The sequence below is a fragment of the Marmota marmota genome, unplaced genomic scaffold (genome assembly GCF_001458135.2).
Source record: "Marmota marmota marmota unplaced genomic scaffold, marMar, whole genome shotgun sequence".
NCBI classification, from domain to species: domain Eukaryota; kingdom Metazoa; phylum Chordata; class Mammalia; order Rodentia; family Sciuridae; genus Marmota; species Marmota marmota.
Window position 1 is genome coordinate 16022865 of NW_026000196.1, and position 16875 is coordinate 16039739.

Here is a 16875-nt window from a genome sequence, read left to right on the forward strand (position 1 = left end):
GGAGGACTGCCTCTTGGGCCCCTTCTTCCTCCTGAAGGGCTGCACAGCCAAGCTGGGCTTCATGGGGCACCAAATGTGAGGATTCCTCAAGGGGCCAGGTCTAGGGACGCACTGGGGGATCCTGGATGTGTAACTCCAATGACTAAATGATATCTGATCTATGATGTGGTTATATTCTAGCATCTCCAGATACTGTAAATAAATGCCAAATAAAGACATTCACCTCTGCTTTGGAAACCACTCACTAGGGACCAAAACATTTCATTTGAAAAATCATTGCTAAAGGAAAAAAAAAAAGTATTGCTAAATGCGGGCAAACACTTAAGAGCACAAGGTTTGAGAGCTAGACAAAGAGGTTAAACTGTAAGTAGTTGTCTTTGCATGTTAAGTCTTCTCTGCAGATTCTGAGTATAAATATTTCTTTCTTTCTTTTTTTTTTTTTAAAATGAACTATCATCCTATCATAGTGGGAAGATGAAGGTCATGGTAAAAGCAGGTGGTTTCCTGAGAAACACTATATGTTTTTGTTAGGGAGATTGAAAGACCAGAGCAAAAACAAACTAAAAGGCTGAAAACAGTTTCAGCCTTTCAGAGATTCAATCCAATACTTTTTTTGTTGTTACAGTAGTGAGCGGTGGAAACACAGAGTCTACTTGGTAGTGTGGTAAGCCCAGATCACAACAGTAACTGTCCTAACAGCAGGGTCAACAGCATGAAGGCTGATGGACCTCAGATATGAAACCCATTAAGCCATGATCTTCCTCGACTGAGGGACTGCCGTAACTGTCCCTGCCACCATTCCTGCTCTGTTGCAGGGGCTTCATTGTGGAGGCACTTTACCTCTTAGAAAACTCTGTGGGAGAAGGAAGTTTCCCTTATAAGTCAGGGAAACTGCAGGAAGATTGGATGATGATTTTTCTCCAGCTGAGATCACCTGTGGACACTGTCTTGATTATTTTTGTAGTTAACGTTGAGAAGTATTTTCCCTAAAATTTTAGGAGGAGTGGAACCTCGGGGACCATGTCAGCTACCTGGACCACCATGTCCACATGCTCTCAGGATTAGAGCCAGCCTGGGTAGGTTTGCAACTAACTAGCAACTGAAGACAATCATACTGATTGTTTTTGCACTCAGGGGATGAGCTGGAAAACCTCTCCATAGATAGGCTAATGCCCACAAGGCCCTTAAAACACTGAGATTTTGTTCTTGCTTAGATCTGGAGAGCAAAGAACATACCTCCAATTTTGACTGTGAAATCTTCGGCCACCATGCAATTTCGGGCAGCAAGGTCTCTGTGGACAAACTTGTTAGCATTGAGATATGCCATACCATCTGCAATTTCTCCAGCCATCTGGATCATCTTGCTTAGGCTTGGAGGTGCAAGGACTGGGTTATTCTGTTAGAGATTAAAAAAAAAAATCACTTGAGAATTTAGGAATTTTTTCTACCTCAAGTTTCTTTAGGGTATGTAAATCCATCCTTGTCCAATCTGAACATAATAGGTCATTCTGCAAAGAAATCAGGATGTGCTTATAAGGAATGTGTTATGGAGACCATGACATCTGCTTGGTGGTGAAGTCATGTCCTTGCTCCTTGATTACATCACACAGGGCTGTTAAGGAAGATACCAATTAACACTCCTTGGGACCAACATTTTCTGTTTTGGTTAAGGCAACTTTTGATATTAAGGATTTTTGGTTACTCAGATTCCTATTTGTTTAAATGTTCCTTTGATTTCCATAATCAAAGCACAGGTGAACAGAAATAGAGCACATCACAAAGGCCACACAGAAACAAGAAATGTGCTTCCCATACGGACTCTGCGTGTTTTGTTTTCCACATAAGCACTGTCAGGAATTGTCTAACTCCTTTACTTTCCACTTACTTCTAAGGCACAAAGATACGAAGATTTATTTCTTCACTTTGTACTACTATTTTCTGTGGGCATTACGAACAAATGAAGTCCAGCTGAAGCTATCATGGAGATTATAAAACAGTGACCAGCAATATGAATAAGCATCCCCTCTTTGTAGAGAGGGCAAAACATTCACTTTAGAATTGAAAAGAATTACCCTCAAATGGTAATAAATCCATTTGGAAAAAAGAGTCATATAATACATGTCCCAAGCTCTCTATCCTAAAAAAAAAAGTGCAAAAACTTATCATAATGCAATAGTTTAAATGTTAACTAGCTTTTGTGGGTTCTTGTGAGACAAATTTTACCTTGTTTTCCCTATTGCAAAGGCATTTTTGCTGACAGGTTCTACACATTGCCTTCTTAGCTCAGGCCCTAAGGGCCATGGGAAATTTCCAGGGCTCTGGTATCCAACTACCTGGACTCCTGCTTGGGCTCTTCCACGTGGTCTCCACCATAGTCCGATGTTGGGATGATCAACTGGCCCATGACCAAGGCTTAGAGGGTGTTGGCTCTTGCCCAGTGAGGGGCTGTTTCCACTGAAAGCCAGTATCTAGAAGCAGTTAACAACCCTTCCAGCACTTCTAGGTTGGTTCTCCACATTCCAGGACATATATGGGTTCTGAAGAGGCTATCAAGATGGTCTCTGGTGACTCAAAATACTCATCTCTCAGTTATCTGGAGAAGTGACATCATGTCACTGAGGGAAGCCAACATCATCTCCTCCTTTTACACAGGAGTCTTCTTTAGATATGCTCTCGCCACTTAGAACCTAACATTTCCTTTTAACCTTTTCAGAGCTTTAAACATGTAAATCAGGAAGTGTGCAGGTGAAATGCAAAGTAAGACTCATAACAGTTAAGTTATTGGAGTATGTATGAAGTACAGATGTTTACTATGAAGTTGTCACTCATAATATGAAATAATCAACACAAGGAACTTAATTTTAAGCACTGGGAGAAAGGGTTGACATTTTGTCAGTTCATGGTGTTACCATTATTTCATATTTCTTAAGAGAGCACAAATCTTTAATTTGGTGAGAGCTACTGAAGACAAGCATACATGCACCTATACTTAGCAGTATAAAAAAGCAATTCTGAACTGGCTGTGGGTGAGGGCAAGTAGAATATAATGTAGCTGCAGGATATGAATACTCACTTTTATACTTCACATAAGTTAGACAAAACTTAAATCTGACAAATCTAAAGGTGAATTTTAGATCTGAAAAGGACTTCAGTAACCACTTCCCAACCCTCTTACTTTACGCATGAGGAAACTGAGGCCCAGAAACCTGTAGTAGCTGTTTGAGGACCAGAGGTAGTAACCACTGGCGGAGCAAGCACCAAAACCCATGTTATAAATTTTTATTCTCTGCCTGAACTGGGAAGAAGGAGGACGAGTGCCTGGAATGAGGCAAGTAGTGGATATCCCACCATACCTCCAGTAATGAAGGCAAATAATGAATATTCTGCCACATCTCCAGTCACCTACTTGATCAGGCTTGTTTTCTGCATGTGGGCTTATGGATTTAAGTGAGCCAGGAAAAGGCACTGCCATGCAGGGGTGCTGGGGACAGAGGCTGGGAGGGACAGAGGCTGGGAGAGGCATCAACCACCCTGCTCAGAGCCTTAGGCCATACTCAGGTGGTAGCTCTCAAAACACCCCAAATACCATGTGCTGTAAATAAATGAGGTCATTTGTAAATAGGTGCTTGGAACTAATATGAAGGAACTATCATTTGGGAGATGATCAGGTTGCGGATTAAAAGAAGAAAACAAAAACAGAGTGGCAACAGAAATGCAAAAGGGGTTAAAAAAAAGTGGGTGGGACTTACTGTTTCCAGGGAATGCAGGCAGGTATCATGCTTAACTCATAAGTAGCAAAGGTCAGGGTCAAAGTAAGGACCTGAAACCCACTGAGGCATCGCAATGAAAGAAAGGTGTTCCTGGGATTATTTCCCAGTGTTTATCTACCAGCTAACTCTTAAAATTCATAACATGCAAGTCAGGTCTCCATATGTTAAAAAAAAAAAAAAAAAAAAAAAACAGCTCATGGGCTAATTGGACAGAAGGGGAGACACCACAATGACTAACACATAGGACTCTAGCATGTTGAAATTTTTATTACACTAAACAGCCATTGTGCAGCTGATATGATTATCATATCAAAAGTGCAAGCAAGACACAGGATCAAGCCTGAAATGTAGATGCAAAGTTTGAGAAAGGGCTGTGTATGTGTGTGTGTGTGTGTGTGTGCATGTGTGGTGGGCTTGAGAGTAAGCAGATGTCTTGTGTACAGAACTGGGTGGGAAATCACCCTAGCAACTTCCCAAAGATAAGGGCAAAAATCCATCCAGCCTAACACTGAACTTCAACAAGCATTTATGGAAAGAATGCCTGCCACAAATGAGACCTGAGTTACATGCTCAATGAAAAAACTGAAGTCGATGGGTGAAGAAGGGATATACTCATAGAACCACAAGAGGCAATTTGTGCTAGGAGATGAGTCAAGTGCACGGGGAAGTTAGTGGAGGAGGAGATGACTCCTGGCAGCAGGGCAGGCTGGCAGGCAAGGTTACGAGAGAGGGGGGCAGCACCAACATGGCCTGATGGATATAAGGAAATGCAGTCACAAAGGCACAAAGCTGCTTACGTGGACAGTGATCTGAGAAAGGACAGACAAGTCCTTCTCACAAAAGTCAAGGACTGACTGTAGTTGGGAAATCCTTTACATAAGGACTGTAACCAAGGTTGTAGCAAGAAACACTTGAGGCTGGTTAAAAAGTAAACTGATTTAAGGACAAAACATTTTTCTACAGGTGAGATAACATGTGAGGTTGGTGAAAAACAAAACTGACCTCTATTTCTGGCCTCAGAGATCTGAGATAACTTTTGAGATCCCCCCGTGTCATCAGTTCCATGATGACCAGCGTTGGCTGGCCCTGGGACACCACGCCCAGCAACCGCACCTGTGAGGAACCAAAAAGAGAAAAGCTCAGTCGGGGAAGAGTTGTCCACACAATTACTCATGCTACTTGAAATTATCTGTGTGTTTCTGGGACCTGGTGGCCAGGAGCAGGGAGGACCAGGACATCTACCAACCAAGCTCTGCAGGTGAGGCAATGGGGTAACATAACTAGAAGGTAGAGGGCGGGACACCAAACCCACAGGTGTCACCACAGACACACTGGGGCTCTCTGGGGATGCTTTTTTCCTCTGTCAGACCTTGGCTTTTCAGGGAACTTCTCTTACCACATGGTGACAATTGAACTCCTTCATCACTGAAGCCTCGTTCAGAAACTCAATCCTTTCACGCATGCTGGCAGCCTCGTTCACTGTCTTGATAGCCACCCTGGTTTCAGGTTCATCTTTAACCACACCCTTGGCAACTCCTTCGTAGACCATCCCGAAGGACCCCTGCCCCAGCTCCCGGCTCATGGTGATTTTCTCTCGAGCGACCTCCCACTCGTCAGGAATGTACACTAGAGAAGAAACCAGGATGGAAACAGGCATGGAAAACAGCCCCCATACAGAACGTGGCTTTTGGGGGAAACTTCAGGCCAAATAATGCAAGATGCTGCTTCCTAAAATCCACAGACTATCAGGAGACAATCACATGGCTTTCTCCAAAATGTCCCCATGCCAATGACTTGAGTAAGACTGCACAAAGTACAGGTATTCTAAATCTTTGAGGATTCCAAGATAATTCAAAGATTATTATCAACATACAAGAACCAGAAGGAAGCAAAGAAGCCTAGGATAGGACAGCAAACAGTGGTTCCTTTTGGTTATTTATTTTCATCACTTTCATCTCTAGTAATTAGAAAAAAATGCAAATCAAAACTAATCAAGATTTCATCTCGCTCCAGTTAGAATAGCAGTTATCAAGAATACAAGCAACAATAAGTATTGGCAAAGGTGTGGGGGAAAAGGCACACTGATACATTGCTGGTGGAATTGCAAATTGGTACAACCATTCTGGAAAGCAGTATGGAAAACTTGGAATGGGAACCACCATTTGATCCAGCTAACCCACTCCTCAGTTTATACCCAAAAGACTTAAAAACAGCATACTAGTGATGCAGCCACATCAATGTTTATAGCACCATAATTCACAATAACTAAACTGTGGAACCAACCTTCAATAGATGAATGGATAAAGAAACTGTGGCACCTATACACAATGGAATATTACTTAGCATTAAAAGAGAACAAAATTATGACTTTGCAGGTAAATGGATGGAGTTGGAGAATATCATGCTAAGCAAAGTAAGCAAGTCCCAAAAAACCAAAGGCCGAATGTTTTCTCTGATAAATGGATGCTAATCCATAAATGGAGGTGGGGCATGGGATGAGTGGAGGAACTTTCAATTGGGTAAAGAGGAAGGAGAGAGGGGAGGAGGTAGGAAAGATGGTGGAATGAGATGGACATCATTACCCTAGGTACATATATGATTGCACAAATGGTATGACTCTACTTCATGTACAACCAGAGAAGTGAAAAACTGTGCTCCATTTGTGTACAATGAATCAAAGAGCGTTCTGCTAAACAACAACAACAACAAAAATACAATCATAACCCTAGACCTGAGATGGTGTTCTTCATAATAAAACATATTTCTCTGTTTTAGTGATTAAAAAAAGAAGTCATCAAAACAATCTTAAAAAAAAGTTGAAGTATTAACCCTCCACCCCCCCCACCCCAAAAAAAAAACAAAAAAACAAAACAAAACCACGACAAAAAAAATGCAAGCTAACCACAGGAGACAGAAAAATTGAGCGAAATGGTTAAGAATTATTCTGGGTTTGAAGTTTGCTTGTCCTCATCAATGGATCCAAAAGGAAATCAGAGGAAGAGGGTAGTAGTAGGAAAGGGGGTTAGAGTTTTCATTCTGTTTTTGGTGCTGGGTATCAAACCCAGGGACTTGTGCATGCAAGGCAAATACTCTAGCAACTGAGCTATATCCCCAACAAGAGTTTTCATTCTGGAAGGGGAAAAAGTCAGAGGTGCATGTGAGAGGTGGTAACATCCTACTTCTCAGATGCATCCAAAAGAGATGTTAAGGGTTTCCAGCATAGCCTGTTTTGTCTATTCAAGTGCTACTGAATGGGGCTAGTCCATTTGAGACATGTCTAAGCACTAAATGTCAAAGACTTAGCAAAAAAAAAAAAAATTCAGTAACTTTTACATTGATTTCAACTGATGATATTTTTGGATATATTGGGTTAAATAAAACATTATTAAAATTTATTTCATTCTTTTTTTTTTTTTTAAAGTATGGCTACCAGGAAATGTGAGGTTACTAATGTGAACTGCATCATCTTTCTAACAGGAGGACTTCTGTAGTCTAGATATCATCTCCCAGCCTTGCCTTTGGCCACTGCATCACTAGTGAAGCACAGAAGCAACTGAGCTCTGGTGCTGAGGGAGAACTGCTAGTGACTGTAGCAGTTTGGCCTGGACTCTGTGATTCCAGGGACTCCCTTGATACCAGGGTGAAGGGCTGGGGGCGGGGTGGTAAATACTGAGCTTGCATATGATTTCTTCTGCAGCTTAGATTTGATCTGGTTTGAGAAAATAAATAATTCTAGGCAGGAAGAAAGAAGGAAAAAAAGTGGGGAGGTAGGTGGAAGAAAGAAAGAAAAATCAAACAATGGTCCCATCCTACAGCTCCAATGGGTAGGATAAAAATTAAAATAAAATCAACCTAGTCCATAAGATCTGCATTAAATTTCAATTATAACCATGATCTCCTAAGTGCTGTGAGCTAAGGTCTCTGCCTGAGGGGAAGTAGTCAACAGATTCTGCCTGGCAGGAAGGAAGTGGTCCTGGTTCAGAAATAGAGGACTAGAAGTGGGGTTCATGCCTGTATTTGCTTTTGTGTTTTCAGAGGCTGACCTTGGGTCTGCGGCTGGATGGGATAGACCAGTAGCTGATAACTGTGTGTGGCAATCCCCACATCAAGTATTTACCTTTAGTGATGTCTTAAAGGAAAAATGTTTACTATCAATGAGGCCCAGGAGATACCACCAATTTATACTTTGAGGAGTATCTAACATAGATAATATTAAGTTTCTTAATTTTTTTTCCATACACATTTCTATGTTTCATCATACATATGTGCTCAGGAATTTCTCATATGGCCTCTGTAGGGCTGAGGCAGTTAGCACTCCTGAAGAGGAGGCTAAAGCTTACTTAGGGGGAATAAGGATGTAAGGCAGCCAGGAGATACAGCTCTTCACAATACCCTCTGAAGGTATAAAGAGTCACTGTCTCTATCCATTTATCTCTGAAGATCCAGGCTGGCTTTTAATCAGAATTAACTATGTGGTGTGCCATAGAACATGGAGTTAAAACCAATCACATTCATTCTGTGGGAGGTCCCAGAAGTCAAGGCCCTCAATCCTTTTCTTTAAACTCAACCCAAGAGTTCAGACTTTAACCAGCAGTCCTAAGCCCAATAGCGGTTTATAAACATGCACAATGTTATCAGCACTTTCCTATAGGGGATTTTCAATGTAGTCTGGAGAATGGTGACATGCAGATTAGCTTTAGGAGAAAGAAGTTTTTAAGCACCTTTGAAATGCAGTGTCATTTTATTTTCCCTTGAGGAAAATGGCTATGTGGTATTTGTTAAAAGGCTGAATAAATTAAGTTCAAATGAGGTGACTTGTTTCCACCTGTTGGTGTGGATGGCAATAAGTTTGCTTCTGTTTTGTTTTGAAGAACTATGACATATTATGAAAGCATTCTGTTAAGGACACAAAATTTGAATTCAAGTCACTGTTACAGAGCCTTACTTTATTGTATTAATACTTTCTGTAAACTTCTTGGATATTTCATCATTAAAACTGAAAATGCCCACTTTCAATGCTTTATTTAAAAATACAGTAGATTCTGTGGTATAGTCTTATATAATCTTCAGAGAGGAGAGGTGGCCTTGCACTGTCCCCGTGTCTTCCCATTGTCTGGGAGAATACCTTTACTGATTTGATTTCTTTTCTTTTTCAAAAAGCAATTATTGAGCTGGGCTAGTGATGCATGCCTGTAATCCCAAGTTTATGGGGGAGACTGAGGTAGAAGAATAACTTGAACCCAGGAGTCCCACACCAGCCTGGTGAGACCCTGTCTCAAAAATAATGAATAAATAAAATAAAATAAAAATTAAAGTGCTATTTTTAGTATAACAAACGAAGACCTATCATCTTGCTGGTTTTTCTTTTTCATTTTTTGGCAAAGCTGGGGATTAAATCCAGGGCCCTGTAATATGCTAGACAAGTACTCTAGATATCCAAACCCCCTGTTTTCATTATTTTTAAAAGAGAAGGATCTTCTTTGTAAGTAACTGTTCTTATAAGTGTGGTGTTCATCCTTCTGGAATGTCCTCTGTGTCTAACACACACACACACACACACACACACACACACACACACACAAACATAAATATCTACTAAAAACCAACTTTTTGAGATCTTTATGTAAATAGGAATAATGTACTTATTCTGTACCCAATTCCCATTCAGAAGGGGCTGTTTTTGATCAGCTCTGCTATAAACATAATTGAATTAGAAATGATTACAGAAATCATAGTAAACCATATACACTTACACAGTACTTTAAAATTACCAAAGTATTTTCCTATGTTTTCTCATTTGATCAGGATAATTGATTAGAATAATCACAACTCCTTATCTCACATTTCTGGCATATCTACTTCCACTTCTCCCGAAGAAGGAAAGTAGTAAACATTTTTTTTCTGAACACTCCCCTAATGTCATGCACTTGATTATTCATTTGACAAGCCTGGTACAGCCCATCCTATGGGCCAGCTTCCCTGGTTGCCCCAGGGACCCTAGGGTCCTCTTCCACACTGACTACATTGCATGCCAACCAGATGCAGCAGGAAGGGCTGGTGAGAGCAAGCTCATCCTGGCTTTCCAACTGCCTCACTGTGTGACCATAGGCAAGTTCCTTCTTGGAGCTTATTTCTGCACCTGAAGATGGTTGTAAGGAAACCCACCCAGAGGAGGAGTAGGGAGAACATTGGACAGTGTTTGGAAAAGCCCCTAGCAAAATGACAAAGGTATAGTCCTGTAGGTCCCAATGGCAACCACCCTTAGCCTAACTTAAGTTTGTATTTAAGTGTACTAGCAAGAAAAGAAAGCTAAAAAGTGGGGGTGGGGTGGAGGAAGGGAAATAACCATTGAGTACAATCCAGCTTCCAAGTCAGACTTTCTGTGCCATTTAACTAAATGACTCTCATTAGGTATTAACAAAGGGAATGTGAATCAGGAAAAAAAAAAAAACTGTATTACCCTCCTCAGGAGGGTAATGACAGAATAAATTCTAAGATAAACCAGAATGACAGAAGAATGCCATTCTTCTGTCATTCTGGTTTATCTTAGAATTCATGACAGATATGACAGAAGAATTCTAAGATAAACCAGAGCAGCCCTTAATGGCCAGAGACAACTGGAATGCCTTGACCATCTAGCCAAAATAGAATTAAAAGGACTGTTTTACATCTGCAGCACATTCAATGATTACATGTTAACAGAAAGTTTCTTTCATTCTGGCATAAAATTTTAAGGAACTAAATAAACTGATTACTGTGCTCGTGACATTTATTTCTAAAGCCTATTTTTCCTTGGGGTATCCAACACAGTCTCAAAATTTTTGACAAATGCACTGAGATGCTAAAAAATAGATAGATAGATAGATAGATAGATAGATTGATTGATTGATTGATTGATTGATTTAGGTTATCAAAGATGGACCCTGGGCAAAGGTACCTCAAAATAACACAAACCTCTTCCCCAGTTAATAACATTCCTGACAGCTCCCGACTTCCCCACCGCCAGAGACCCCGGGTAAGACTCTTACCATCGGCTGCGCTGAAGTACTCTGGGTTTACAGAGGCATACAGCACTCCATTCCCCAGCCTGCTGTTATTCCTGCCAAGAAATGAGAAAATTCAGGTTAAGAAACCCTATTCTCCATCTTTCTGGAGATATTTTCATCTTTGTTACATCTGATTTATTTGTTGATTCATGAAGTATCTTGAGAAAGAAAGGGAAGAGTGCTAACTGCTAACAGGAGCTCTGGTCTGCAACCCCAGTTCAGTCTAGGGCCAGTAGATATTTGAGGACACATCTTTTGGCTTCTTTGGTGGCCTCAGATCAGAGTTTTTTAAGAAATAATAGTTTCCTTGTTCAATGGAAATAACACAGTTTATGTGATGGGGGGGGGCATGTGTGGAAAAGCTCCACGTTAGCCAGCATAACCTGTGCATCAGAGAAACCAATGAAAGGAAGAGGGGTATGAAGAAAATAACCCTTTTTGTTGTTGTTAAATCATTAGAAAATGTTCTATTCTCCTGTAAAGAACGTTTGACTATAAAGTTTTCCACTCTGTATAATATTTCCTGAAAGAGCTGACCTTTGCTCATGCTCAAATAATCAAACCACTTGGCTGCAAAAATTGTCTTAAATTGGCCCCAGTGCTCACCTCTTTCTATGGAAGACATACAGCATTATCACCAGCCCTCCCACGATCAACAGGATGGCGACCGGCAGAGCGATGATCAGATGGATGAAATTCTCATACGTTGCTGCAGAAATGAGAAGGACATGATATGATGTCATTAGGTGAACAATCTGCTCATTTTATCTTTCAAATTCATGTAAAAATATGAAAAAAAAATCCCTAAAAGCTTTTGTACTCTCCTATTGAACACTAGGAATTCCTGAAGGTAAATGGTATCAGAAATAGCAAAGCAAACAAATGGAATATTTGAAAAAAGAGGAAATAAAGGGTTGGGCATATAGCTCTGTGGTAGAGCACCCTTGGGTTCAATTCCCACTTCTGTCAAAAAAAAAAAAGTTACATGTAGAATGAGGTATATGTTTATTTTTTTAACGCAGTATATTCTGATATAATAGCTTAAATGATGGACTGAAGGAGTCTCTGTACGTAGTTTAATGATTCTTAGTGGATACACACACATTTGCTGAAATAACATTTACTTATATATATACTGACCTTTACCTGTTAACATAATTCCATAAAAAATTTAAAATAACCGGATGGTACCCCTTGCCAATGCTGCTCTAAATTTTCACAATCATTTGAGACCTGTTAAAGTCTTGAGACCATGAGTGCACTTGTCACCAGACTTGTATAACAGATGATAAGTTGGGCAAAAGGGATTCAGATGTGTACCCCTGAAAATTCTGCCAGATGCAGGAAATCATGTCAAAAGGTAGAGAAAAGTAGACCACACATAATGGCAAGGATACAGAGAGCAAGGGAGAGGAGAAAGGGGAGTTAAGGGAAGCTCCATAGGAGAAAATTTCTTTAGCCTGAGTCTTGAAAGAGAAAGATACACTTTCCTTGGGATAAATGATTTTATAAGCAGAGGAATGGCTTAAAGATGACACTGGAGAGGCCAGGGGCCAGCTCACCAGGGGCTTAGACCAAACCAAGTGGTTTCAACTCCATTATTCAGATTTAAAGGAGTCAACAAAAGTTTTCAAAACCAGCAGTGAACTGATCAGATTCATGTGCTGGGGTCCAAGAACAGACTGGGGTCCTCTCCACTGCCATGTCTTGGAGAATTGGGAGGAAATATGCTGCAACCTCTGGGGATGCTCTGTGGTACTCAGTTCTGACTTCAGGAAGAAATCACTGCTCCTTTTCTTTTCTTTTTTTTTTTTTTAATTTTTTATTGTGGGTTGTTCAAAACATTACAAATTTCTTGACATATCATATTCCACACTTTGATTCAAGTGGGTTATGAACTCCCACCTTCACCCCATACACAGATTGCAGAATCACATCAGTTACACATCCATTGATTTACATATTGCCATACTAGTGTCTGTTGTGCTCCGCTGCCTTTCCCATCCTCCACCCTCCCCCCTCCCCACCTCTCCCCTCCCCTCCCCTCCTCTCTCTCTACCCCCTCCACTGTATAACCCTGAGGGTCTCCTTCCATTACCATGCAATTTCCCTTCTCTCTCCCTTTCCCTCCTTTTCTATAAACAAGCCAGATTACAGAGATAACCTTGCCTTCCCAAGGTCATAGGGGTAGCTGGTAAGTCATGGTTCCAAGATGGGAAGCCAGGCTTTCTACAGCCACACCTCAAAATACCACCAGAACACAAGCAACCGGCAGGCTCTGACCTGCGGTAGTGGAGGTGGGTTCCAGAGACATTTAAGAGGCAGAGAGAGAATCCATATGACTTGGATTGGAATGAAAAATGAGTGGCTGGAGAGAAAGAAGAATGAAGGATAACTGTGAAGTTCCTTATTTGGGTGATCAGGGCTACTGATTGAGCTAAGAAACCAAGGAGAAAAGAGGTGTGTGTTTTGAGGACAGGAATTTAGATTTTGGTTTTGTGCACAAGGAGCAAGAGGTACCCAATGGACATCCAAATAGAGATGTCTACTTGGAAATGGGCTTTGAACTCACTGGGGACCAAGTTACGAGGACCATAAGTCAATGATTATTTAGCTACTAAAATCTGTTATTATTATTTCTCTTTAAAATAAAAACACATACATTCTCTTTAAAGACTATTAAGGATGCTTCAAATTTTTTTACATTAAAAATGTATTTATCAAGTATCTTTCAAAATGAATGCAAGTTTCAAAATATTCATGAGGTATCAGAAGCTAGGAGGCTTCTTTGTTTCCCCTTAGACTAGAACTAGCCCATAGACTATTTGTTGTATTTATATCACTGGTACTACTGGTCAGGTTCTACTGTGTTTAAGTTTCACATTTCAACAGGCACATGGAGAAATTGGATCATATCCAGAGAAGAACAAAATGAGTAAATGGTTAGAAAATTGATCTCTGCAACTGGGCTGCAAAAAAAGGCCAAAGACTTGAGAATATTTAATCTGGAGAAGGGAAGTCTGGGGGATAATTTAATAGTATTCAAGCACATACAGATTTTTTGTTCCTAAAAAGATAGCAAGTGCCAGAAAGCTTCCAAAGCTTCCATCTCCTCTGAGGATTAAACAGGAGGAAATGAGACTAAACTGTAGTGGGAGAGTCTTGTCTGACATAAGGAAAAGCTTCCCAGCAGCAAAACTGGCATGTGGTTTCAATTTCCCTGCAGTTCATGCCAACTTCTGCTGGAGAAACTCCATCAGAGTGACTCTTGGGTTCCCCAGTGGCATCCTGGCACTCACAGGGTTACATAAGGAACAGAAAAGGCAGAAAGGAACATGACCTCTCTGAAGAAAAGCCAAGTTCACTAAGCCCTAAAGCCAAGGATGCTGTTTCATAGATCACAGCCAAATGCCAAGACCCCAGGCCTAGGCTCTAATCCTTGGGGATGCTGGGGATTGAGGGAGAGGGAAAAAGCCACCACTCTGGTGAGGGTTATATGAATGTTGTTAGAGTTTCAGGTACTAGAAAAGTGGCATAAACTGTAGTTTGGATAAATGTTCCACAAAGGCCCATGTGTTGAAAGCTAAGCTCCCAGTCTGTGGTGCTATTTGGAAGTGGTAGAATATCCCCCCCATAACTTTATTAAGATAAAATTGAAGTACAATACAATGCACATATTTGAAGTATGCAATTTGATCAGTTTCAACATGTATGTAACCAATATAGTTAATAAAAAAGCATTTCCATTACTTTTTTTTTTTTAAATTTGAAATCATGCAGACTGGGTTTCCTGCATGATTTATTACATTAGGAATCAATCACCATAAGATATATAGAACCCCAAATCCACATGTCAATTATTTAAAAATATACAAAATAAGAAATAATACAGCTAAAATTTGATAAATAAATCTAATCAAGAAAATAAGCAAGAACACAAAAATTAATATCAATGGAAAGAGAGCTATCTAATAATCTTACAGATGTTAAAATATATTAAGGTAATATTATAATTGAATGTGAATGTATGTGATAGTTTACATAACATGGTCTATATTAGAGAAGGCTACATGTGCTGCTAAGAAAGTGCATTCAGTCATTGATATTCTATATGTCTGTTAAGTCTAAATTATCAACTGTATTTTTTACTTCTATAGCTTCTTTAGTTTTTTGTTTGGAGCATCTATTGGGAGGTGGTAGAATCTTTAGGAGGTAGAATCTAGCGAGAGGGAGTTAGGTCACTGGGAGTGTGCCTTGAAGGGGATATTGGGACCCCAGTCCCTTCCAGTCTATCTTTGCTTCCCAACCAGCAGGAGGTGAGCAGCTCTGCTTCACCACATACTGCCTACCATAATATACTGTATCACCACACATCCAAAAGTAATGAAGCTAACTGCTCATAGACTGAATCTTCTGAAACTATAAGCCAGAATAAATATTTTTTCCTTATAAATAGATTATCTCAGATGTTTTGTCACAGTAATGAAAAGTCATATAAGCTAACTGGTCAGACTAGCTTAAGTGGACTAAATGGGAGAATTCAGACTATTTTAACTGACAAAATTATCGGCCTAAGCAATTATTTACCTTTGAAACCTGAACTCAGGGACAGCACAGTGCCAGATACATAAACTATCACCTCAGTTTACAATTCTATTCACTCCTATCCTTTTGCTATCTGTCATAGAGGATTTTCAGATAATCATGTATATCTCTGAATATTCAGTGTTGACTAAACTACTACAGTCCTTGTTTTATTTTTTTAAAGAAAATATCTATTTATTTTGACATATAAAATCACATATGTATTTATCATGTTTTGAAATATGTATGCATTGAGATAATTAACATGCATTATATCACATAGTTATCATTTTGGGGGGTGAGAACATTTAAAAAATCTACTCTCTTAATAATATTCAAGAATATAATACACTATTATTAACTATGGTTAGCATGTAAAATGGCTCTGAACATAGACCAAGGTGAAAGCAGAGGTCTTTACTGGCTCAACAGTGGTTGCACCATTCCAAAAAGAGGAACTCAGACCCTCTTCCAACCAGTCACATGAGGTAGGGACTCAAAGTCCAGCAATCCCCTAGACTGATTTCCCAGACAAGGCACTGGCTTTTTAGCATGACACTTCTGAGAGTTGGTCTATGCCATTTTATCCTTAGCAACCCAGCCTTCCTGAATCCTGGACCAGCTTTCAGTTTTATCACACTACTCTTTCAATAGCCTTACTTTTGGCTGGGACATAGAAGAACACAGGATCTGTCCATGACCCATTCCCAGAGAGAGAGGTAGCCTGAATCCGTGCGGTATAGTTCCCTGGGTTTAGCCGGTTGAGCTTGGCCCCTCCATATTTTCTATAATCCTGTCTGGACACACATTCTCGCTGATCCTGAGGGGAAATAAAACACATGCATCAACTGCCTACAAACATAGTAGATATCTGGCACTTGCCAGCTCACTTGCTACCTCGGTGACTCTAGCTGCCCAATCTTTGACCAGCCCCACCCCCCAAAATGATCCTCCCTCAAGTCATTTAAACAATATCCCAAAACTGTAATCAAACACTTTGGAACACAAAAGAACTTTAGGAGAGTTAAAAATTATTGACTGACCTAACCTATGTCATGAGATAATTTTCTACAATGAAACTATTCTGAGGATGAGAAGCATTCTAGCTTCCTTCCAGAAGCATGGAGCTGCTGGAAAGACCTAAATCCTCACCAACTTTCCACCCAATCTTATTGTTTGAAGCTAAGCTAACAGCAAGTAAATTGAGTATAACATTGCACATGTTGTCAACCCTGATGGAAATACATGCAGCTGCAAAGGAAAGCCCCAGTCTCACCTCAATTTGTGATCCGTATTTTATTTCATACATTAGAATCAATCCATTGGGGTTCTCAGGTTCTGCCCACTTTAAAAAGATGGAGTTCTCAGGCCTTGCCTCCCAGGTAACTGGGCCAGGAATGTCATCTGCTCCTTCTGTACAACAATTTAAATAAGGGACAAAGTTGGATTCAGGTCCCCAAAGAGGGTGACAAATG

General features: G+C 40.2%; 1 protein-coding gene across 1 annotated transcript in view; it reads right to left on the reverse strand.

Moving 5' to 3' along the window:
• Positions 1-16875, reverse strand: part of Igf1r (insulin like growth factor 1 receptor) — a gene marked incomplete at its 5' end in the record, with an annotated part of 255295 nt that overhangs the window by 22864 nt on the left and 215556 nt on the right. Inside the window, 7 exons of the mRNA XM_015492990.2 lie at positions 1237-1396; positions 4773-4883; positions 5167-5396; positions 10799-10869; positions 11423-11525; positions 16061-16220; positions 16677-16813. Of these exons, the coding sequence (XP_015348476.2) occupies positions 1237-1396; positions 4773-4883; positions 5167-5396; positions 10799-10869; positions 11423-11525; positions 16061-16220; positions 16677-16813 (972 nt within the window). The remainder of the gene's footprint in view (positions 1-1236; positions 1397-4772; positions 4884-5166; positions 5397-10798; positions 10870-11422; positions 11526-16060; positions 16221-16676; positions 16814-16875) is intronic.